The sequence below is a fragment of the Lytechinus pictus genome, chromosome 8 (assembly GCF_037042905.1).
Source record: "Lytechinus pictus isolate F3 Inbred chromosome 8, Lp3.0, whole genome shotgun sequence".
Lineage (NCBI taxonomy): Eukaryota > Metazoa > Echinodermata > Echinoidea > Temnopleuroida > Toxopneustidae > Lytechinus > Lytechinus pictus.
The window spans coordinates 17,261,444-17,286,911 of record NC_087252.1 but is presented as its reverse complement, the minus strand read 5'-3'; the positions used below and the strand labels follow the sequence as shown (position 1 = coordinate 17,286,911).

The 25,468-nt window shown below is 36.3% G+C and overlaps 1 protein-coding gene across 1 annotated transcript; it reads right to left on the bottom strand.

Moving 5' to 3' along the window:
• Positions 1 to 2,102: 2,102 nt before the first annotated feature.
• On the bottom strand, positions 2,103 to 20,721 carry LOC129266765 (uncharacterized). The gene is made up of 9 exons (XM_064103671.1): positions 20,383 to 20,721; positions 14,266 to 14,487; positions 13,221 to 13,664; positions 11,576 to 11,788; positions 10,183 to 10,452; positions 8,720 to 8,881; positions 7,446 to 7,952; positions 5,416 to 6,933; positions 2,103 to 3,037 (listed from the first exon to the last, which is right to left on the bottom strand). The coding sequence occupies exons 1-8, from the start codon at positions 20,489 to 20,491 to the stop codon at positions 6,491 to 6,493; spliced, it is 2,370 nt and encodes a 789-aa protein (XP_063959741.1). The 5' UTR covers positions 20,492 to 20,721; the 3' UTR covers positions 2,103 to 3,037; positions 5,416 to 6,490.
• Between the last annotated feature and the right edge of the window lie 4,747 nt (positions 20,722 to 25,468).

The window sequence follows — 25,468 nt, the reverse complement described above, 5'->3', positions numbered from 1 at the left end:
TCAATTAAGAAACTATTGATGTGCCTATTTTTGCTGCGTCGTTAATTAACTAGCTTTTTGTATGTAACTAACGACAGTTGCTTCCACCTTATTCGAGTTTGACAAACACTCAACATTATCAAAATTCGATCGGTATGGATAATGATTTTTAGGCGATAATAACGTGTTTTAGCATCCACTTCGTAGACGCTTTCTGAAATGTTCAAAGTATTTTGAAATGCCCGTCAAATGGACAGATTAGAAGTCATTATCGAAAATTGGTGAACTGGCCTTAAAATGGAAAATGTGTCGTTTGTCCAGAGTCCGTGACGACACTGCTGCTTTGATTCGATTTTCGACAAAGTCTGTTTTGTTATGAAGGGCTTTTGACAAATACATTCTCTGCGTTATCGAAAGCGTGTGCGAAGTGATGGCTAAAATGCCCTAATATCTAACAAAGACATCATAATGACAAAGCTGCACAGTGGATGTTTATCAGATGATTTTATTGTCAACATTTCTGATTGTAAATGCTGATTATTGACGAATATAAGTACATGAACGATGATACCTTGTTGAATGTACCTACGGCATTGCATGCATTTAGCTCAGGATAGAAGCTTAGCACGCAGGTGTAGAATAATAGAATTATGTATAAATGTATAGAATATGATCGAACATTATTTTGATTGAACAGGAGAGAGAGGGGGGGGGGTACAAAGATGTAGTAAGAGAGAGGGGTATAGAAAGAGATAGATAAAGAAAGCCATGCAGCATAGTAATAATGATTCTATATAAATATATTAATAAACTAAAAGGTTTTGGCTAAAACACCAAAATAATATTCCCATATGTAAACCAAAAATGGTATAGTTTCAATGTATGAGGGAGAAGGTTCAACTTAAACGGATACATTCTATATACGTATTATAGTAATTAAAAAAACATGGATGTTGAATTGGTTAAATTGGAATATGAAGTGTAAAAGGGTAAGTATAACAAGTAAAAAAATTGTATAAATTGGGAGTACCTTTAACTGCATCTTCCCCTTTATATTCCGATGGCTGTTTCATGGCTGTTTTCTTTAGTGAATGATTTGACGACTGGCACTAAGGTTTGGGGCCTGTTGGGGGTAATTTCCGTGGTAACAGGGCTAAACAGCTAATCACAATTATAAAATCAAGGGTTCCATGGTAATTACAATAATAACAACATCGTGCTTGTAAGTCTATAAGAAACGGGCTCATGAAGTCCAAATAATGAGCCAAGTGTTAAATTTGTCTAACCTTTCGAAAAATAAATGATGAAAATTTCTCTGAATGTCATTTCAAATTGTGGAAGACTTTTTTTTACCAACATAATTTTTTTACAGTATAGTACTCAACATTAGTATGTTATTTTAACTTTTGCCTATGCTAGAGCACCCATAATGCTTTAGTCCGTGGTATCTTAAGTACAAGTAGCACCATTTTATTGATTTTTAGGGAGAATATATAAGTCATTGATTAATACCTTATTGGGTAACCTGCTTTAAGGGTAATGCACGTCATTGCGAACCTTGGCATTTGTAATTTATATATTTTGCAAAGTGGATGACTTTTGTATCTACAACATTTCGTTATTTGCTTTTTAATAATTTGTGATATTTATTTGTCTTTACATCCCCATGGCATAGTGTGCATTATAAGGTTTTGGTAGTCATGCTCATCATGTCAATTGGAATTAACCAGCCATCCTAAGAACCAAGTCGCCCAAAATTAATTTTGAGATTTGAGTGTGAAAAAAAAAACATCCTAAGTTTGTAAATGATATACTGTATAACCAGTCGAAATTGATCGACAATAACCAACACAAGTATTTGATTGAATGCAGTAGAATCAAAGTGAGTGCTAATAAAAAAATATGGAGAAAAATACTTTTGAAGTTATGGGTTCAACTCAAGCATAAGATATGCACACTTTGCAATTTCAATGAAACTTCCAAGCAGTTCGGAAAAAAATACTTGTGTCAAGGAAACTTTTGTATGTTGTCTTTGATTTACCTTTGCAATTTGAAATGTTGACAGTATGAAGGGGAAAAGAAGGCTACTCTTCTAGGTTTTTTATTTTTCTTTTTTTCTATTTGAAGAACAAATTAGTATACATGTAATTTAGTAGACTTGTTAACTGCAAAAAAAGGGGTGAACGCTGCATTTTTTAGTACAAATGTCCCACTTGGCACAAATGTTCCTTGAGTCAAAAGAAAAGGATTCATCCAAAGAGACACGCTATATCTATGCAAATAAGCAAGTAATTTGCATAAATTTGCATATTATGTCGATATAGTAAAAACAAGTATTTCAGAATATATTTTTAACCAGAACTGCCCTAAAATTGGACATAAAGACTTAGGGTAAGAAAGGGAAGAAAATTGTCATAAAATAATTGGGATATCCTTGTTTATTATTACCTAATTTACATAAATTATGCAAATTATAATTTAAAACAAAGTATTTTTTCATGAATCCTGAACTGTTTTATAAATAACAGCAATTAATACACAATGTCAACATTCTACATGAAAGAGAATATATTAGCGAAAACATCGATATGCTTCATGACAGTATTAGTGTCTTAATTTGCTTAGAAAGAGGGCAAATATGTCAAAATGTATGACGTGATATTGCGCTAAAACGAGACCAAAACAACCTCTATGTCATAGTCACACTCACGAATCGGACAATAAAGCGATCAATGTACGTATGTCATTCGAGATAACACAATCTCAACACAATAGCTTCCATCGGCTTCTCGTATCGCTTTTGTTGGTGTGTCTGCCACACCGTAATCTATGGTATATACGGGCAAAATGCATTTCGGTATCGGTAAAACACTATTAATTTTGTTTTATTTGTTTCTAATTTGTTTCTCTTGGAAAATTTACAGGAGACATTGCTTTGCAGGTTACTGCTTTAATGAAGCTCTGGCACATGAATCATGACAAATGTACCCCACCTAGCTCAATCCATATTTTAACTTTATTAAAATATATATCTTTTGGAGACCCCGAAGTGGCAAAACTGCATTCCCCGCGGCATTTCCGCTACTTTACAAAACCAGTTTGACTTGTATTATCGACTTGGAAAAGACAGATGTATGAGACATCAGTTAACATGTTTCCAGATGACAGTTTTTTTATATTTTTATTTAAGCCTATAAACGTCCATGGGAGCCCTCCGAATTTACCCCATCCCCTCTCTGTATTTCGACACTACATAAAAAAAATATCGTGTTTTAAAGCCACCGGCAAGGCAAATTGCGTTTTTGGTATAATAAAGCAACTTTTATATCTATATTTCATATTTATCTATATTAATATTATTATTATCATTAATATTATTATTATTATTATTATTGTTATTATTATTATTATTGTTGTTGTTTTGCAGTTTGTGATAATGCTCTAGCACAGTAAAGGCTATAACCCAACAGGAGCATGCCTGGGATACCCTTTCCTCTTTTGGTTTTATGTATTCAAAAATAGTTTATTGTCTTTAGAACTCAAATCTTGGAATAGATTGAGGTGAAAATACTCTACAATTGACATGTAGAAGAGCTGTGGTACATTGAAGAAAAGCCACACGTAAGCTCTAAAATACCCCTTTATTGATTCCACTCTATATTAAATTTAAATATTTTTAGAGTCCATTCGGAAGAAAGATACATTTTTACTACACACAGTAAAGCCTCTTTACTTTCTCCTCTTGAAAAAAAAAGAACATAGAAGGCATTGTTTTATATCGCATAAAATAAGTTCGTGTACATGACGGTGGCCTGTCGAAGTTGCCCAACCCTTTATTTTGTTTTGACAATATATATTTATAATATCGTCTAAATGAAGCCCTCATCTGGAAAAGGGCACTTATTAAAGGCAGCATCTACATTATATAGAGGAGGCCCTGGTACTTGGAAGCGGGGGCTGAAGCACCCACAAGATTTTTCTGAAGGGGGGGGGGCTGTGCTGCGTGTGTTATTCTCCATAGACAGCACCCCCTGGAATTCCGGCAGATGTGACAAAACGAAAAAAAAGAAACGTTACCAAAAAAAAAACCCTTCATTTTGTAGTGCAATCAATTTTGTTTATTTGCTTGTTAAATTTCTTGATGTAAATTTGAAAAGCAAAAAAAGTTTCAATGTAAAATCTTGGTCCGAAGAAATTTAACAAGCTTCAGCCCCCTCTTCCCAGTGCCAGGGCCTCCTCTATATAATGTAGATGCTGCCTTTAACAAGTGCCCTTTTCCAGATGAGGGTTTCATTTAGACGATATTCTAAATATATATTGTCAAAACAAAATAAACGGTTGGGCAACTTCGACAGGCCACCGTCACGTACACGAACTTATTTTATGAGATATAAAACAATGCCTTCTATGTTTTTTTTTTTTCAAGAGAAGAATGCAAAGAGGCTTTACTTTGTGTAGTAGAAATGCATCTTTCTTCCGATTGGGCTCTAAAAATATTTAAATTTAACAGAGTGGAATCAATAAAGGGCTGTGTGGCTGTTCTTCAATGTACCACAGCTCCTCTACATGTCAGTTGTAGAGTATTTTCTCCTCAATCTATTCCAAGATATCAATACAAACAAAAGTAATATTTTAAGAGTTCTAAAGACAATAAACTATTTTTGAATACATAAAACCAAAAAGGGAGAGGGTATCCTAGGCATGCTCCTGTTGGGTTATAGCCTTTACTGTGCTAGAGCACTATTACAAATGGCAGAACAATAATAATAATAATAATAACAACAGTAATAATAATAATAATAATAATAATAATATTAATAATAATTATAATAATATCAATAATGATGAATGTAAATATAAAAATATAGATATAAAAGTTGCTTTATTATACCAAAAAACGCAATTTGCCTTGCCGATGGTTTTTTTTATTTAAAGTCGAAATACGGAGAGGGGATGGGGTAAATTCGGAGGGCTCCCGTGGGCGTAGGCTTAAATAAACAAAAACAAAAAACTTTCTTCAGGAAACATGTTGACTGATGTCTCATACATCTGTCTTTTCCAAGTCGATTATACAAGTCAAACTGGTTTGGTAAAGTGGCGGGAATGCAGGGGGATGCAGTTTTGTCACCTCGGGGTCTCCAAAAAGATATATATTTTAATAAAGTTAAAATATGGATTGAGGTAGGATACATTCGTCATGATTCATGTGCCAGAGTTTCATTAAAGCAGTAACCTGCAAAGCAATGTCTCCTGTAAATTTTCCAAGAGAAACAAATTAGAAACAAATAAAACAAAATTAATAGTGTTTTACCGATACCGAAATGCATTTTGTCCGTATGTATCATAGATTACGGTGTGGCAGACACACCAACAAAAGCAATACGAGAAGCCGATGGAAGCTATTGTGTTGAGATTGTGTTATCTCGAATGACATACCATTGATCGCTTTATTGTCCGATTCGTGAGTGTGACTGTGACATAGAGATTGTTTTGGTCTCGTTTTAGCGCAATATCACGTCATACATTTTGACATATTTGCCCTCTTTCTAAGCAAATTAAGACACTAATACTGTCATGAAGCATATCGATGTTTTCGCTAATATATTCTCTTTCATGTAGAATGTTGACATTGTGTATTAGTTGCTGTTTTTTAAAAGCAGTTCAGGATTCATGAAAAAATACTCTGTTTTAAATTATAATTTGCATAATTTATGTAAATTAGGTAATAATAAACAAGGATATCCCAATTTTTTAATGACAATTTTCTTCCCTTTCTTACCCTAAGTCTTTATGTCCAATTTTAGGGCAGTTCTGGTTAAATATATATTCTGAAATACTTGTTTTTACTATATCGACATAATATGCAAATTTATGCAAATTACTTGCTTATTTGCATAGATACAGCGTGTCTCTTTGGATGAAAATTTTTCTTTTGACTCAAGGAACATTTGTGCCAAGTGGGACATTTGTACTCAAAAATGCAGCGTTCACCCTCTTAACAAGTCTACTAATTATGGGCAAGCTTCCCTGGCGACTTATTGTTGGTTTTCGGGAGGCTGGTCACATTGTCACCCTCCCCTTTGAGGACCAGGTTCCTTACCAATCTCTAAATTGTAAAAAAGTGATAAGGAAAGAAAATCGCATAAAATAAACAAAGTATAAAACATTCCTGTGGTAAACCGTCCGCCATTCGCTTTATTTTAAATAGTGCTAACTGACTGCATCCGCAGAGTACCATGAATTGTGGAGCGATGATGAAATAGTTCTTCTGTATTTTGTGGCAAATCCCTCAGTCTGTCGAGTCGATACGCAATAGGTCGCCTTGTACTAGCAAAGAATGACTTCTATGATTATTTCTCAGCTCCCCAATCGAGCCACAGGCAATAGGATCTCAAAACGTCAATTAAAACTTGACTTAAAACTTTAAACAACTAGACCCATAACGAGTTTCCAACACATCACAAATAGTCTCTCCGTCATGATTTTGTTTTGAAATATTTCTTGAATAACTTTATATCGTACAGTCCGGAAGACGAATACAGACTTCCAGGACATGATCATTGGGAAGCGTCTCCAGGAAGAAACCAAAGCCATGTTTGGTTTGCGGGTTTTCCGACTGGCCGAACTTGACGCAGACGAAGCGGACATCCGGGCAGTTGTTGACTTGTAGCTCGTACCCGACGCCTTTGAACGCGAAAGGTTTCCCCCAGATATACTTCTTTACCCGCTGCTGATCGCTGAGGACTTGGTCTACCATGTTGTTGGGGTTAGTCCCTTCCGGTTTGCGGCTGGTCCACACGGAGAGCTTCCACAGGTCCTCTCCAGAGACACTAGTCGTGTCCCAGGAATCCCTAAAGGTCACATTCACCATGAAAGTGAGCTGGAAACGTTGACCGAGTGTTAGCTCTCTGATGTTGGACATGAGAGACGGGGCCACTCGAGTAACGACAACATCTGATTGTGGAGGTAAATGAAATGGACTCATATCAATATGGTAATGATGATGAGGATGCTGCTGCTGATGATGGTAGTAATGGTGGTGATGATGATGATGATGGTGGTGGTGGTGGTGTTCGAGATAATGATGGTGAAAAAATCAATGAAATAAAATGTAATGGGCATATCAATGATGAACATGATGGCAACAATGATGAACATGATGATGGTGGTGGTGGTGGTGATAAAATATCAATGAAATAAAATTAAATTGATCATTTCCACAATATAATTTTTTTTATTTACAACTATGTACAAAATAGACTATAAACGGAAAAATAAGTACAGATCGTGAAGTTTAAAACTATATAGGGGGCAAAAAATAGTTCTAAAGTTCTGGCATGCAACATGATAAAACAGAAATATAAAATATAAAAAAGGAAAATCCTAGGATCTGATTGTCTGAGAGAAAGAAAAAGTGGGCGGTGGGAATATTTAACAGGTACACATGCCAGTTCGATGCAACTTACTTGCTGGACAGAATGGACAACACTGGTCATCCACGAAAATCGGGTCGAAGCAATAGTAGGGTGGACAACTCTTGATGACACAACGAATTGCCGCGTCGTTGCATTTACACTTGGTACACGGATCTGTCCTCCATCTTTCCCCATGTCCGTGCTCTGCGCTGCGTGTGACACACGGACGTGGAGGGCGTGGTTCAACTTCCGAGTAGACAGGTGCCCATGGATCGGGACGACTTACTCCACCACCTCCACCTCTGTCTTTGCCCTTTCCTTTGCCCTTGCCCTTCCCCTTGCCTTTCCCCGATGCTCCGTTATTGTCTCTGTCGGTTCCATCCACCTGGTTCGTCTCGGGAGGAGGGCGCCGAGTAGTGGTGGTGGTTGTTCTTACAGTTGTGGTTGTTGGTGGCAGTGTAGATGTAGTGGGCGGCTGCGTTGTTGTTGGTGGAGGTAGTGTTGTTGTTACTACTGGGGCATCCGGGTCCACCCAAAAACTATCCAGTTCTTCGTCAGCTAGAGACACCAGATACCGTTAAACATTTTAAATTAAATATGATTATAATGAAATGTATCTTTAAATTGTAAAAAACAAGGATTGCAAGAAGTGCTCAGACAGAACGGCTAGCTAATTCTTCCGACTAACCAGTTCCTCGTCACCTGTATGTTCTGACTTGACGAATTCTGTCACCTACATGTGTTTTTATGATTCAATACTATATGATCCAAGACTATATAATACAATACTATACGACATTTAAAAATACAACTTCGAAAAAACTAAAAACGAAAACAATTCATATCGAATTTGTACGATTTTGATATGTACCATTTATATTACAAGGAGCATTGTTTTTGGTGTCTCTCTTGACAAGCTTTTAGCGACCTTCCCACTTCGTGCACTAATATTACATCGTAATAACATTATGATTTGTTTTTTGCATGTGGAAATAAATAAATGAATGAATCAAATAAATAAATAAAATAAATAAACAAACAAGAATAGTTAATCTTATCAGCAATTAGCATAAATTCCACAACTTACGATCTATCACAATCATGATTACTCAGTTTTCTTAAAATTCTACAACTCCCAATGTTTTGTTAGACTTGTGTTCAGCCACCCGAATATTTCTATACATTTGTATGCTTTAAATATTTGTATTTCGTCACCTTTATTTTCGTATACTGTACATTCAAATTAAATTGTTGGAAGAATGCATGACGCCCTTGATATATATGCCAGGCATTCAAAAATCATTTTTGGAGCACAGTATACTCACGTAAGCATCCCGGGGCTTCCAAGCATCGAACTATATCGTGGTTGACCCCTCGTAACTGGAAATCGACTCCGTTGTCAGGTTGCGGGTCGTCACCTTTTCCGAACGTGAAACAGAAGTAGCGCACTGCCTCGCACTCGTAATTCTCCAGATAATACCTTGCATCTAGCAAAGTAAAAGATAAACAAATCAGTCATCACTTAATTCCTGAGAAAATAATTTGAATAAAGTCCATGACCCCATTGCATTGAAGTTTATATCATGGTAACTTTCTCATCCAATGGTTACTTTAATGGCACCGTGAGATCGATGGATGTTGAGCATCGTCATCTTTGTAACCATTTGATGCCAAATAATCATAATGATATTTTATTAAAATTGGGATCCAGTAACGCCGATATCCCACAAAGAACAAACCACGTGTAGACCCCTGGTATACCATAGATGAAACTGATTAGATCTTTCAGTGGTCTTTTAATGAACTTTCAATAGTCTCAAAGATTTTACAAGATTCTGAACCGATCTTGCAATGGCTTTCGTGGTTTTTATAGGATCCAAAATTTTGAAATGGTTCAAAACACAGTCTTTCAGGAAAACTGTCTATAGTCTTTCAGGAAAATGGTCTATCCGCGTGTTCTTCCATTATAGTCTCTCAATTAACTTCCATGATCTTTCGACAAATGCCAGAAGATCATTTGTTGCATAAACATGATATCTGAAAGACCAATGAAATGCTATTGAGTACTGAAAGATATTTGACAGATTACTCTAGGATTAACCAAAGTTCAGCAAGAAAAAAAGTATCAGTCAGTCATCCAGATATTTCTCCAGGGGTTTCCGAAGCCATTCCGCAGAGACCCTCAATACCATTAATCCCGGAGACTTCTGAAAGACCTTGTCAATGTCGGTCTTTCGAGGTCTTCAATGGTCTCCGTTCTGTGGAATGGGGGCCTTCAATAACATTATTTTCAGACAGCCCTACTGTCCTAATATTTCCCCCAAAATGAAGTCCACCCAATAAAAAAGTTGATTTAAACTAAGAAACAAAAATTCATGTATGTGTTTTCAATTTTGTGGCGTGTCGATTATATTGAGAAAGTTCCAACACAGGTCCTGGATTGGCACTTTCTCACTAAATTTGACAGGATGGGAGGAGTGGTGTCCGGACACTACGCAGTTAATAAAAACATAGTCTTTTGGTCTGGATTAAAAAAACAAAAATCATGCATTGAATAGAAAAAAAATTGTTGTGGACATTTTTGCTAGGTAACATTTTCTGATATTTCTTTCAGTCTATTGATGACATACTGATCGCAATAATAAGTTCCTGAAATTGCCGTCTTGTGCGGACAAACAACCCGTCCTGGCAACAAACAACCGCGTATACCACACGTGGGGAATCTTTGATCAAAGTGCCAATTCGGGTATGCGCCTCCAGACGAGGTTCGGTTTGCTAAAATGCTTACTGTTCATTTTGAACTTTTTGCCCTTCTTGTAAGTTTTTGATTGCAGGCCTTCATTAAGGATCTGGTCGACGTAAATCATCTGTGTTCCACTTCCTTCCTGGTTGAAACTCGCCCACCCACTCATCTTCCAGAGATTCTTTCCTTTGATCGAGGTGGTTCGGGCGTCCTCTCTGAAAGTCACGACGAGGTCGACGTCTAGATAGCGGACCAGTCCCGTGTTGTAGTTGAAGGATGCGTCGTAGTGAAACTCCAATCGCCTTCCGATTGCCACTGATCGAGCAGAAACAAGAATAAACACGGATGAATAAAGTACTCGCCCAATCGATCTGACGTAGTACAATACATGCGCACAATACGAGGTAAGACATTATTTGACCATAATAACATGTAAAACAATAATAGTGAGCCACTGGCATCATTATTTAAAGTAAGAACCGTTGGCCACGCTGGTAGTGGTTTAGGGACATGCAGGAGAATTGGTGGGATAGATGCATGGCCCTTGGAAGCAGGGGTGCTGGGGGTGCTGAAGCAAGATTTTCCCAGGGGGTGCTGCGTGTATTTCCATAGGCAGCACCCCCGGGAATTGTGGTAAATGTGGCAAATTGGAAAAATGTAGGGAAAATTACTCATATTTTGTAGTGAAAACCATTTTATTTTTTGCTTCTTGTCAAATAATTTCTTGGCGCCAAAACAGCCTTCACTTTGTAGTGAAAGTTTTTTGTTTGTTTGTTTTTGTTGGCTTGTCAAATTTACTTCAGCACCCCCAGCATAAAAACAAAAATCGTTCCCAGGGTACTGGATAGAGGGAGTGGGAGGGGGTGCCTAGCTCAAATTTCGTAAGTTTAATGGCCGTTACAAATGTTTTGACGTTACATATGCCGAATTCAGCAACAACAACTTTTTCGAATTCTTTGGCCGAAATAACTCACTGTAAGCCTATCCAAAACTGAGGCCCTACCTTAAAACTTTGTCACATTACGTCACATCATTGAAATAATTGTGGCCACTTATATCAACACAATTTTGGTATTTAATTTTGTTTGCACCAGCTAAACACCAATTTCTAATCAAAATAAAGATGGAATAAACAATATTGGTCTTTTACGTCCTTCAAACGTCTGGCGTAGATCATTAATGATTTTGAAGATGATGTTGCGATGGCTCTTGCAGTCTTACTAGAGACACTAGTTTTCTGTACAACGTATGACATTCATAACTTCTACAGAAACAGAAAAAATGACCCTAATACCAGCAGGGCGGCCCCGTTTGAAAAAAAAAAGAGTTTCGATTGATCTGATCAACCACAATTAAAATACAGTTGCAATATGGGTAGGCCCTATTACACATAGCTAGTACTATTGTGGGAAATGAAAAAGGGGCCAAAACTACTTACTATAAGGGCAGACTCTGCAGCATACCCCTTCCACCTGGACAGGGTTAGCGCAGTTAGAACGTAAGCATCTCTCGGTTTCACAATTAGCCTGTCCATCTTCGCAAACACAACTGACACAGGCGGACTTCTTCCATTCTTCACCGGGCAGGTATTCCCGTCCCCCGGACCGACATGTCTGTCCCATGATCGACTTTGGTGGGAGAGGAACTGGTTCTGGGAAGGAAAACAAATGTTTGAAATAAAGTTGTGCTTTGAAATTATAGTGTCTTCTTCTTCCTCCTCCACCTCTTCTTCCTCCTTCTTCTTCTTTTTCTTCTCCTTCTTCTTTGTTCTCTTCTTATATTACTTCTGCAACCCATTTCCCTTTCTCTTCTCCTTCTTCCTCTGTTCCTTCATTTTCTACTTCTGTCCCTCCTTCCTCTTCTACTTTATCATCATCTTCCTTGCTACTTCTTCTCTTGTTTTTCTCCTATTCAGTCACGTAATTGGGGTGGAACCAGTGTTTTATTTGAGTTCTAAATTCAATAACTGTTATTTAGGCCATATGCCATGTACGCCATTTAACCTCATTACAGTCAATGATAATAACAATGTACATTCATGGTGTGTCGATAACCTTTAGCTTCAAGAAAATTCCACCACTTCGGGATTCTAAAAACCTTTTTCTTTTATTTTGCCGAATCGTTAAATATATTCTTCATGATTGCAGGACTCGGTTAACTGTTTTTTGTTGTCGAATTGAAGGACTTTGTCATTTTCACTTATGGAAAAGTACTCCCTTCATTATTATGGCTCTTGTCGACAACCGAAGAGCGAAGCATCGACAGACAATAGGAAGTTTTCGCAACCGCCACGCAGGCGTTGGTATGAGCAATCGTATAGACCAGTTCGTAGTTACTTCATAGACAATATTGGTCAAATGACCTTTCATTTCTTTCATTGTGAAAGGCAGATTTCAAAGCAAGATATTACGCAAGCATGCCTTACATAGCAGGATGAAGAAATTGAATAGACCAGGTGACTAGAATAGCACTCCAATGAAACTCTTTGAAGGTATTTGTTGCATTTTTACTTTGAAATTGCATATTTTAGCATGTTGTACAATGTACTTGGCAAACTGTGAAATACCAGCCCGAATACCAGTCATTCGTGGACGCATTGTTTTTAGTGGATGTAAATGAAAAACACAATTCAATAGAATATATGAATAATCAAGACATCAAAGTTGGTGCTTATCTCGTTGAATTTTAAACCACCATGTCTTTTTAGTACCAACGACCTTCCTCTCATCATGTGCAGCGTCTTCTGATCATGCGCAGAGTGGAACTACGAACTGGCTTATTACGGAGTTAGCGGCCCATGCAGGTCCATTTACGACATAATTTTATTTCTTTGTTTCTCACTCTTCCCCTAATTTTTATCCTCTTCCTCCCTTTTCACAACATGATCGAAATATCACATGGGCCCTTGTCTTCAGCCCACATAGGTCCCCACCAACAGACCTCTAGATTCGTAGGTCAGTATTCTGAAGTCGGAGTTTAGCGTTGCTCTTGAGTTTTATTCTAAACCGGATTCTTACTGAACCAAGATCGAGGTCCAATTCAAACCCGACTTCGGAATACGGGCCATAGAGGCTAGAACTTACCGTCACAGCGTGGGGCTCGCACACACTTCCTTACATCTTTCTTTTCATCATCGGTTCCGGTGAATATGAGTTCCAACTGCGTCTTTGTAACGGGTGCGTCGCCCCGGGCAAAACTTACGCAGATATAACGGACAGCTTCACACGACGGCGGAACAAGGTCAAAGGTTATTTCATCAATGACGAAATCGGTGTCTCTTTTATGTGACTTTGACGACTGACGTGCGGTGAGGACTTGATCGACGTAACCATGCCAAGCTCCTCCGCCGTCTGGTTCACTGCTCCCCCATGCCGAGACCTTCCACAGGCGTTTCCCGGTTACACTTGTCGTCTGAGAAAATTCCTCGAATAGGACATCGATGTCAAAGGTCAATGTGACGGGTACGTAGGCAGTCATGACGTCATTTAGAGGATGGAGTTTGACGTTAAGTAATTGGACAATGACGTCTAATCAGAGAAAGACGTTTGGGGGAGTAGAGATATATGGAAGTGAATGCGGGAGAAAAGAAAAAAAATGAAAATCACTGTTGTGTCGTCATTATGACCTTGATCTTGACCTGGGATGACAATTAATTATACTAGCATGTATCAAAATCTCAAGCACCTTTTAATGAACACTAAGGTTGCAATAAGTTTGCCAGCTATTATGGAAACCCTGAGATATATGGTGATTAGCCGCGTTACCATGGTAGTTACCATTAATGGCAAAGTTATCGCATTCATTTATTCTTCAGGAAACTTGCCCTTGTAATAGTATTGATGATAACTGCATGCAACAATCCAAGTGTTAAGAGCATTCGTTATCAAAGAGTCAAGTTACCATTTTCACACCCGAAATGGACTTAAAAGCCATGATCTAACTGACACCTTTAAATGTAACATTTTCGTTCCATTCTTTTTTATTTTGCAATGATAATTTCAATTTAGTTAATCTTCCGAGCACTAAATTAAAACACAATTATTTGAATATTGACTACCCACCACCTTACTTTATCATTTGTAAAATAAAACATGAATAAATAATAAATAAATATTTGAAAAAACTCACTGTGGAAACAGATCGGACATGGTTCTTTCGGAATCGGGATAGGATTGTCGCAGTCCAGGTATGGACAAGTCATGACGTCACAGATGACGTCACTGTCATTACAATGGCATTCCGTATCTCGATCGATGATCCACGAATCGGCGTGGAAGTACATTTCGCCTTTGAAGGTGCAAGGTAGTGGATCACTGCTGTAAACCTTATTGTGACTGGCGCTGTCCCAGCCTGTCGCAAGGAAAATGTTATAAAAAATGTGTTGTCAAAACAAGTAAAATGATCGAAATTCATCTTAATGAAATACATTTCACCAGTCCGATGAGAGTATGCAAATATACCATTATTGATATGATTAATATGATAAATTTATGGGGGTAAATTTCGAGCAAAGGCCATATGCCATTGGATGGCCTTTAAGCATTTAACTACTGACTGACTGAAAAAGGCGATACCACAAGGCTACGTTATGGGACCACAGTTGTTTACCTACCATGTGTATTGGCTCTAATGAGGTGGACAACAATCCGATGTTTTCTTACTTTATTTTACCAATTCAGGTTGGGGTATAAACATAAGAAATACGAGTGATATTTACAATCGATAATATTTTTTGCACATGTTGAACAAATATAAATATATACTTTAACATGTACAGTTAAGATTGTTGGGTAAAATAAAATAGTGGAATTTTAAAAGCAACTGGACAAGCAATAACAAAGTTATAGCTGTTTTGGCAACTAGGTAAATAATGACAAGTGGCGTGGACACATTTCTCATGGGCATGGACTTGTATAAGGGATTAATGGTTTTCTCATAGTACGTATTCCACTGGGGCAGTAATCGAACGCAGGTAGGATTGTGTTTTATGGTGTCCTCATGCATGCCATGTAAGAAAAATAGAAAGTAGAGTAAGACTTAGGGGGTGGGAGACTTAGCCATGTTTATGTACTAGGGTAAATAAAAGAGCCGCCCTTGCCTTACATCATTATGACATCCCCTATGTAGCCAAAATGAAGTCTCCATAGGTAAAGTGATTACCAATTACCATAACTGTATTAATGTTCGTCCGATATTATTTAAATTTTCATCTAAATATCTACTTGTATGGTGTCTCTTTATCTTCAGAAACATCTTGTCTATTTGGGTTGAACTCAATTAAAAAAATAATGAATCCTGATTTTAGATATCATAAAATTTAAGTTGAAGTTTCAAACAATCGAATAATAACATTTAAAGAAGGAATACTTGCAATAAAACTAATCCATTCTTCGTTCTCCTCCCTCCCAGGACATGCGTCTTTTGAAACTTATTTTTCTCAGCATGTAGATGACACCCACTTAACCCTGCTTTTAGTGTAATTAGATTTACCTACTATAACGTCTGGACTTAACTTGGCTCCCCCGACTTTCCCCTTGGCAATGACCTTTGACATTTTATCTATTCGTCGTGACATCACGCCTGACATGACAACGATGTAATGGCCTAGTTTCTCGCTTCCCATCTGACTGCCATGCTCGACACAAATTTGGACAGTGTTTTCATTTTAGCAATAAAATGAAAGCACCAATCAGTGTGATATATTTCCATTGAGAGATTTCAAAGGAGAGCACACTGACAAGTATTAAGATATGTCATTGTCTCTGTAGGCTTAATAATACACACAATATCTTAACTACAGGGGCACGTGCCCCCCCCCCCCCTCAAAAAAAAGGGGGGAGGAGAAAAGGACGGACAAAGAAAGAGAAACGTAGTAGGCGAAGAAGAAATTATTGTATATTATATTGTATTTTATCATATCATATCATGTTATGTTATATTATATGATATCATACATGTATCATAATACATTCTTTGTCAATTGCATTATATGTATTGTATGATATTTCATCATAACTTTATGAAACATCATTTGCTTAGGGCCTATGTGTTCATCACTCTTGGTGCTCACTTTGCCTGTTTAATGGGATAAATAATCCTGTTTAAGGGGATAACATGATACTAAAAACATTCCGTTTTCAAGTCAATATACACCAAATATATTTCCTTGCACGAGTTTTTGTTATATTATATAGTGACATATGCTTATATATTCATGACTACTTGATTGCCCCTTTTTAAGGTCTGAATATAAAAACATTCCCAGTCCGTGCATGCTTACGTTCGCAATTAGTGGATTGGTGATATATGTCTGCTCTTCAAGAATTCCTAAAACAGTTCTTATTAGGGCCCTTTTCTCATCTGAATATCAACAATTTTCAGCCAGCACTTCGCGCTCGCATTATTTGGTTAGTGAAAATACGTATGGTCTTATTGAACTCCTACAAACAAGCCTTAGAATCGAGGCGGAAATCTCCCCAAAGGTAGAGGTGCCAGGGGCTGGAAAATTTGACAAGCAAAAAAAGGTTATCACCCCAAATGTCAGGTCATTTCGACCAAAATGAATTTGACAAGCAAAAAAAAAGTTATCATCTAAAAAGTAAGGTCATTTCGTCCAAAATATATGTTTTATTTCGATTTTTGATAATGTATTTCTTTCCATCATAAAATACCAAAAATAGTAGGGGGACATTTGATATTGTGTCCTATTGTTTTGGGTACGGGGCACGCGTCCCCCTGGGATTTCCGCCCATGCTTAGAATACCCCTCTTCAGGTCTGAATTTCAAAAAAAAAATAGATAAGTGAGATAGTATCATGGTCATGATTACAATGACTATAAAAAGTGCTTCATGTGTTTAGGTGAAATTCTTAAAAAAAGAGCAAAAAAATCTGCAAGCGCTTGGCGCTCGCATTAGATGACTATGATGCGATATGTATTCTCTTTATGGATTAAAAAAAAATAGTCCTTAAAATGTCCCTGTATGGGGTCAAAATATACACAAAATTCAGTTCGCGCTCGCATTATCTATTTAGTGAGACAGGTAAGTATTTTGATTACAAATATTTGCTTAAAATGTCACTTTTTAGGCCTGAATAAAAAAATAGCTTGAGCATCGCCCTCGCGTTATTTGATCAGTGAGATACATATCCGTTTAATGACACAGTCCTTAAAATTTCTCTATTGGACTAGTACACCTGGTTATTGAGCGCGCTTCGCGCGCCAACTAAGTGACTCATATTTTTTGTTGGTGCCCCTCCCATATGCCGTGAACCACGGTACGCCACTGCATACACGAAACATAAAAGCAAACAGAATGCTTAATTTTATACAACTGTAATATGATACTTTTCTTTTCGTTCAGAGAGAGTTCAAGTAATCTTTTTTAATTGATAGGCATAGGTTAACATACCTACTGTTTTATTTAAAATCAATATTAAAATAATTTACACGCCAGTGATTTTAAATAAACACAAACCATTCACCGCCTAAAAGTTCTAATGGGGCGTTGCAAGAAACTTGCGATCAATTGCAAGTCTATTATCGTTCCCGAAATCAAGCATATGCCGTGCAATTAATTGTGAATTTTCGATTGATTGCTAATATGTTCCATGATACAAGGAGTGTTATCTGATTTGATAAAGTTAAAAGTGATCAATCAATTGTAAAATATTTGCCATTGATTGCAAATATTTTCTAAGACAACAAAGAATGAGGAGGAAAAACGAAAAGAAACAGGGTGAAATTGCATTATCTGCTAGAGTCAAATGCTATGTCATTTTTTTTTTTTACAAGATTATTTTTTCATTAAAAAAATAAGGTAAAAATGTTCGCTTGCTAGAAGTTTTTCATGATTCCCCACCCCCGTTCATACACCATAATGCGTTCTAAGATATTTTGGCTCATTTCGCCATTGAGTATATGAAATTTTAAAAAAGGGGGAGGGATAGTCTATAGCATTGCTGTCAAGAAGGAAAGTTAATGAAGAGATAACAAAATGTACGTGGGCAGCTTTTTATAATTACTTAGAACGAATATAGTGTAATCTTTTGGCAATACAGCGAATATCGTAGACGTATAAGAAATGTCATGAAAAGAACTTTAAAAAACTACTGTTAAACAATCCATGATGAAAGAAACTAAATATTACTTCCCTCTTCACTTTTGTTATTAAAGTCCAATCATTTGCGCTGTTTATGTTTATTATTTTCGCTATTACGCCATTTTTGTAAATATTGTCATGAGTATTTCCTTCTATAAATACATGATGGCACAATGGAAAGAGATAACAATGATAAAATTACTTTCATGGGGCAATAATCTGTCTTCCATATTTGAAATTCAATGCTTTTTTTCATTGGAATTGATAGATGACGTAACGCTATAGGCTTATTTCAGGCGAAGATTTAGGGAAGGAGGGGAAGCGGTAGGTGCGGCTATACTCGATCTGTAAGATTGCAACAAAAAAGAGAGAAAGATAAAGGAAAAGCAACCAAAATGTGTTCATTTGGGAGTGATGGACTTTTTTGTCAATATTTTCTGGAGAACAAATAATCTCTGTCATTTGTAGTGATTACCTTTTTTCCGGAAGTGGGGGTTGGGTCTTTTAAAAATATTTGGGGGCAAAAATGCATCCCCTCAAGAAAACTACCGAATCCTAGACTGAAAAACCGGACAAGGAATACAAATATATGACATTTAAACTTCTTATGTATTGTTCGTATTTATTTATTATTGTTACTCTTTCACTTTTATGTACGTTTATATATTATATCTATTGGGTGTACCACTCATCAAGCTTTTGCCTTTAGGGGCACCCTGTTCATTTAAACTATATTGTACATTCATGTAAGATTTGTATATATTTTGGTTTGTACATTAATTTTCAAATGATTGAATAAGATTAATTGAATTGTATTATTTCGGTGAAACAGTTTTACGCATGTCTGCATGAATAGGCCTTGCACTAAGCAGTAACCTTATTATGTCATATCCCAATTTATTTTGCTATATCATTATATGAAATTAAATCTATTTGAAATATGTCCTCCAAGAATGAAGAAAAATATGACTGGGGCCTATGATTCGATGTGTAAGATAAAAATTGCCAAGATTGATGGATCTTATTTTGTTGCAGGGGAGACGTCTCATACACAGTCATGTGTTGGAATATGAAATAATTATGATTTCATGACGTATGGAAAAGGATAGTGGAGACATGACATCAGCTAGCCCACCTTATGCATATTTATGAACGTTTTCACAAAGCAGTAATAAACTCCAAAACTCTATAATTTCGTGATTTATGACGATAGATTTTGATGAATTTTCGGCGTTTTGTTGCTCGTTGAACCTTAGTTTATAATTATACCGAATTAAATATATTAATTGTTTTCACCCCGGAGTACCCACTTTAATATGGATTGTTGTCGCTGATCTCTTATGTCAATGGTAGAGACCTATGATAATGAATTTGTAATGAATTCACTGTTTAGATATAATTTAATTCAGCCCACAGTCAAGGGCCCTGGAAACAATTTTTTCTGAGGGTGCTGAGGGGTATATTTGAAAAGAAAAAAAATACAAAGGTTTTCACTTCAAATTTGGAGGTCAAATAATTCGTCGCGAGATAATTGAAAAGAAAGTAACAACAAAATAAAAAGGGTTTCACTACAAAATAAAGGCCATTTTGGTTAAATTTCTTTCAATTTTTACACATCTTCCACAACACCTGAGGCTGCTGTCTATGGAAAATAATACACGCAGCACCCAAAGGATTTTTTTAGGGGGGGGGGGTTGCACCCCGAACACCCCGCGTCCCAGGGCCGGTGACACGACATTTGCTCCTGCGACAATTGCTCCGGTCATAATATCACAGAGGGCATAGGATTAGAGATAGGATTGTGATACAGTTTTTGGTTCAGAATATTGTAATGATTACGATTAGGGTTTATTTAGTTTTGGAGGTTAGGTTTTATGTTTCACTTAATGTGTAGATTTTCCATCGGAGCAATTGTCGCCGGACCAAATGTCATGGAACCCCAGGGCCATGCCAGAGTACCCCTTTAATATGATTTTGTGAGGCCGATCATTTCTGCTAATAGTCATAGTAAACCTATGATAGTGAATAGGGCCTATATTGTGTAGGATAATAACTCGGTAAACTTCTCATCTTATGATTAGTTGCCAATGACCCAAAACAAAATTCGCCAAATAAAGTATAAATTGAAAAAAGCAACGTTCTCACCATCGCCTCCTTGCACTAATCCATTGAAAGCACCGCCAAATATAACAGAAATCCAAACGAGGAAGACTCTTTTAGCCATCAACGATTTGTTTAAAATAAGTCCCTCCATTTTTACGTATCACCAAAAGCAGACGTTTATCTGATCTCCAAGTTAATTTCCTTCTCGGGCGTGTACGAATCCGCGTTGTGTCTTCGGTCTTGTCTCAGACTTATATTTTTATGTCTGAGATTGTAAAGGAAGATATCATACTGTGATCATGGTGATGGTTAAACAGTAGTTCTCTGCCAGCTCAAATTTGAAGGGATGTTCAGCGCATCTGCCAGGTTCCTCGTTACATTAAGGGGGAAGAGATCCAACAGAGAAGATATGTTCAAGTTTTCGATGAGACTTAAAGGACAATTCTCCCCCTACAAAAAAGTTGTTTTGAATAAAAAGTGAAAAAAAATCCAAGCATAACACTGAAAATGTTATCAAAATTGGATATGAAATAAAATGACATTTTTAAATTTCGCTTAATTTCACAAAACAGTTATCCTGATCCGTATGCAAATGACGGGACTCCTCATGTTATCCACTCATTTTTTATTTTATTATTATGAAATATTCTTATTTTCCCCTCATTGTCGCGTGAAAGAAAGTTTTATTCCTCTCTGGACATGTGGAATTACCATTGTCTTAACATTTCATGGTTCAGTCAAGTTGGTCCCTATTGTCAAATTTGTAAAAAATGAATTACATGTATTGTACCATTCAAACAATAAAAACAAAATAAATGGTAAGGGACATCATCGACTCTCTCATTTGCATATGTCACTTGTTCATATAACTATTTTGTGAAAAATAAGCGACACTTTAAAAAGTAATAACTTTCTTATTTAACAACCGATGAAATGTTCTGCATTAGGCTTGTTGGATTTTGCTCTGTTGATTCAGATCAACGTGCATTTTTCTGGGGTGGACTTGATCTTTAAGGAGGAGCAAGTTTGCTTGATCTTCGGGGTGCAGGAGGCTTGGATAGTAAAGTAAAGAAGACGCTCCCACCTTGGAATCGTGCAAGGGGGTGCCTATATAGCTCCATGCAGCCCCTCGCAAAAAAAGTGGGCTTCACTTTGCCTCAAAGCTAGCGTGCACGGAGGCAACGACTAGACGATTGGGAAGACACTGTGACTTTTGCAAGCTGGCAAGACGTCCAATTCCGCCTATCTATACCAGTCATTGCCAATCAATGTATAGAAGCGATGATGAGTGTTCCAACATATAAGATAGAGGCAAGATTTGGTCCAATGTGACGTCATTAAATCGGTGCCGCGGAGGTGTACATCCTATACGGATATGTGGTTTGTTTCTGCTTATGTTAAACATTAACTAGCATCCAAAAGCTGTAAGATCCCGTCTGGCTAGAAACTTGATGTCCCTGTGTAGCGGGGTTAATGCGAGGGGGGGGGGGGGGGGGGGAGAATTCTGCATATATTATACACCACAACCAGCATCCCCTGGAATAGGTTAGTATATGCTAAAATGTAGAAATTTGACCCGAATCTCCATTAATTTGTAACGAAACCATTTTTTTTCTGACCAAAATTGCATTAATTTTGGAGATAAACCACTTTTTTGTTTCCTTTTTTTTTTTGCTAGTCAATTTCTTTTTCTGATCCAAGCACCTTTTTTTTGGCAACGAAAACTCGCACAGGGCTCTGTCAAGAAAGAAGTCTGAATTACCTGTTAAGAGTACGCTACTTATTTCTCTCGTGAATAATCATTAAAGAACCCCCACACACACAAACACACAAATAATAAACAAAATAAAAAATGAATATAAAATAAATTGATATACTTGGTTGGATTTTCACAATATAAGTTGTCACAAATTTTCAAATATTGATATGTGTTTTGGTTTTCCAAGTAAGTTTCAACATCTTTCAAACACAATAATTTTATTTGCAATGAACTTTATTTTCAGAACAAAATATCAAGAAGGAAAATTCGTAAGCTTTATTCATAACTGAGTTGAAATTTGATGAAAATGTTATTGCGTTTAAAAAGAGCAAGGAAAAGTTACATTATAAAATATGGAGACCTTTTACTAATCTTGAACGAAGTTGAGACTTGCTTCTATTTGTTATGTATTTAATGATGTACTTTATCTTCATTACGATGAATATTGATGTATCTTGATGTGTCTTGTTGTACACGATGAATATTGTAAACATTTCATAATGAATTGAATTCTGAAGAGGTAAAACAGCTTTTTTTAAATACTATCCAGATTGGCCTAATTCATAATGGTCAGAATAATAAAAAAAAACATGTCTTTTTATGTTTCGTTTTTTAAATTATTGTATTAAATGCAAACAAAATACAGTAATTCATTAACGTAAAACATTTCGGGGGGGGGGGGGGGGGTGACAGTTCATTTCATCTCTGTTGTATTATGACGTATCAAAATTTGAAGAAAGACAAGAATGTTATTAAAGGGGTACTCCGGGCTGAAAATAATTACATCTAAGTAAAATAACAGTAAAATGCTGAAAATTTCATCAAAATCGGATTACAAATAACAGAGTTATTGAATTTTAGAAATTAGCAATATTTTGTGAAAACAGTTATATGCACATCGTCATGAATATTCATAAGGTGGCTGATGTCACATCCCCACTTTCCCTTATGTCGTGTTATTACATAAAATCATAATTATTTCATTTTTTCATATACTGTACGAAAAAAATGAAATGGAGATGGGCTGGCCACCTTGTAAGTAATAGGTGGACCAAACGCATCACAGAATGGAGACCATGGCTAGGATCACGAAATCGGGGTAGACAAAAATTGAGATGGAGTGACGAGCTCACAAAATTCATTGGCATAAATTGGATTGCATCAGCACAAGACAAGCACCTTTGGCACCAACTTGAGGAGGCCTTCGCCTTGCAGTGGGCTGAACATGGCTGATATGATGATAATGATGTGTGAATGTGTCTCCCTTATGATAAAATTAGTTGCAGCAATGAATGTCTGTTGCATTCAATCAGTTGCCAATCAATTTTTTTTAGTTCTTGTGAGGAAAACAAATTGAATAAACATAATTTTATTAATAAAATACAAAATAACAAAGTGGGAATATGACATAATCATATACCTCCGGCTTATTTGCATATACGCCCGACCAATCACATAACGGATCAGTGCCCACCTATTGTTCCCGCGTTCGTGTTAACGGTCCTGGGGATTGGTATAAATTGACTACCGTATCAGATAATTTTCGTCACTTGATAAAGAGTTGCAGCGGCACTCGAAAGCTCGTGAACTTGTAAGCTAGTGAACACTTTTTGCGAGAGTGATCACGAATTTCCTAGAAAGCTAGTAAACACTTTTTGCGAGAGTGATCACGAATTTCCTTGTTGACCATAGTAGATTGCGAGACAAATGATTACCCTCTAGCGATTATTTCATTCCGCAATAATGAACCTATTTAGTATTATGACATAATCAGTTTGCTCATTGAATATTCATGAAGATATGCATAGAACTGTTTCACCAAAATGATGCAAATGTTTAATGTCATAACTTTGATATTTCTTGTCCGAATTTGGTAAAAATTTTCAGTGTTTTGCTTGTCTGATTTTTCTTAATTTCTTCAAATCATATTATTTTCAGCCAGGAGTACCCTTAATAAAAACACAAGACAGTCTATTAAAGAGAATGGTGTCGGCTATATAAATCAGGAAATCAAATACACTGTAAAAAATGAAGTGCTAATCAGATGTATTTTAAGACTGATGAGAATCCCTTCCCACAATAACATGAATAAATTAATACAATCATACAAAAAGAGATATATAAGATAATGAATAAATAAATGAACAAATAAAAAAAAAAAAAAACGAACACCAAAAAAGAGAAAAGAGAAGACAAAATTAAAGAAATCAATTAACATATAAATCGTGGTTTATAATTTGGTAAATATGGGTAAATTTTCAACGCTTCATGAGTTCATCTGGCCCAATGAACAATCTAAATGAACAAAAAAATAATAATAATCTAACAAATAAACACATAACCAAATCAAATATGAAAAGATAAATATTTTTGTTTTACATTTTTATTTTTTGTATTGTGTATTCATTTATTACATATGCATTCATTTGTTTTTTAATCTGTTTATCTATCCTGTTTATTCAAATTATTTTATTTACCTTATAATGTACAAACGAAGAATAAGTGACACAATAGGAAGGAAACAAAGAAACAAATATACAATACAAAAACAAGAAATGGATTAATTAATATTACAAACAAGTGGAGCGCGTTTGGCAGTCTCGCCTGCATTAGGCGATTCAATATGGCAGCAGTGCTGACTTTGCAAATGACTATGATATAATTATAAAACATCTTTCATATAATATGCTACTACGTTCATTGACCCTAAATGACATTTGACCTTGATCATGTGACGCATGACTTGTGCAAGATGAGCAATGATACTGGATTACCCCGACGTCCACATTTCATTAACTGTATCCATACACTTTCAAAGTTATGATGGCAATTCAACAATTACCCACAACATGGCCAAAGTTTGTTGACCCTAAATGACCTTGGTCATGAGACCTGAAACTCACACAGGATGTTAAGTGAAACTTGATTACTCGTATGTCCAAGTTTTATGAACTAGACCCATAAAAATTCAAAATTACGATGGTTATTCAACAAATACCCCCAACTTGGCTAAAGTTCATTGACCATAAATGACCTTGGACCTTGGTCATGTGACCTGAACCCTACGCAGGATGTTCAGTAATACTTGATTACCATTATATCCTAGTTTCATGAACTAGGCCCACATACTTTTTAAGTTATGTCAAATCAAAAATTTAACCTTGGGTTAAGATTTGATGTTGACGACGCCGCCATCGGAAAAGCAGCACCTTTATTCTGGCTTTGCTATGCTGGCGAGACAAAAATGAGTAATAAAACAAGATAAAACAAATAAAAGGGATAAGATTTGAAAGGAATATCATAATTAAACACAAAATGAAAATGAAGGAAAGCATATAATAACTAAGAAAATGTACAAGTTTAAGAAGA

Coding starts and splice junctions, on each gene's coding strand:
- LOC129266765 (XM_064103671.1), bottom strand. CDS start 20,491: ATGGAGGGACTTATTTTAAACAAATCGTTGATGGCTAAAAGAGTCTTC. Junction 14,488..20,382: donor ATTAGTGCAAGGAGGCGATG/GTGAGAACGTTG, acceptor TCCTTGCGACAG/GCTGGGACAGCGCCAGTCAC. Junction 13,665..14,265: donor ATGTCCGATCTGTTTCCACA/GTGAGTTTTTTC, acceptor TTCTCTGATTAG/ACGTCATTGTCCAATTACTT.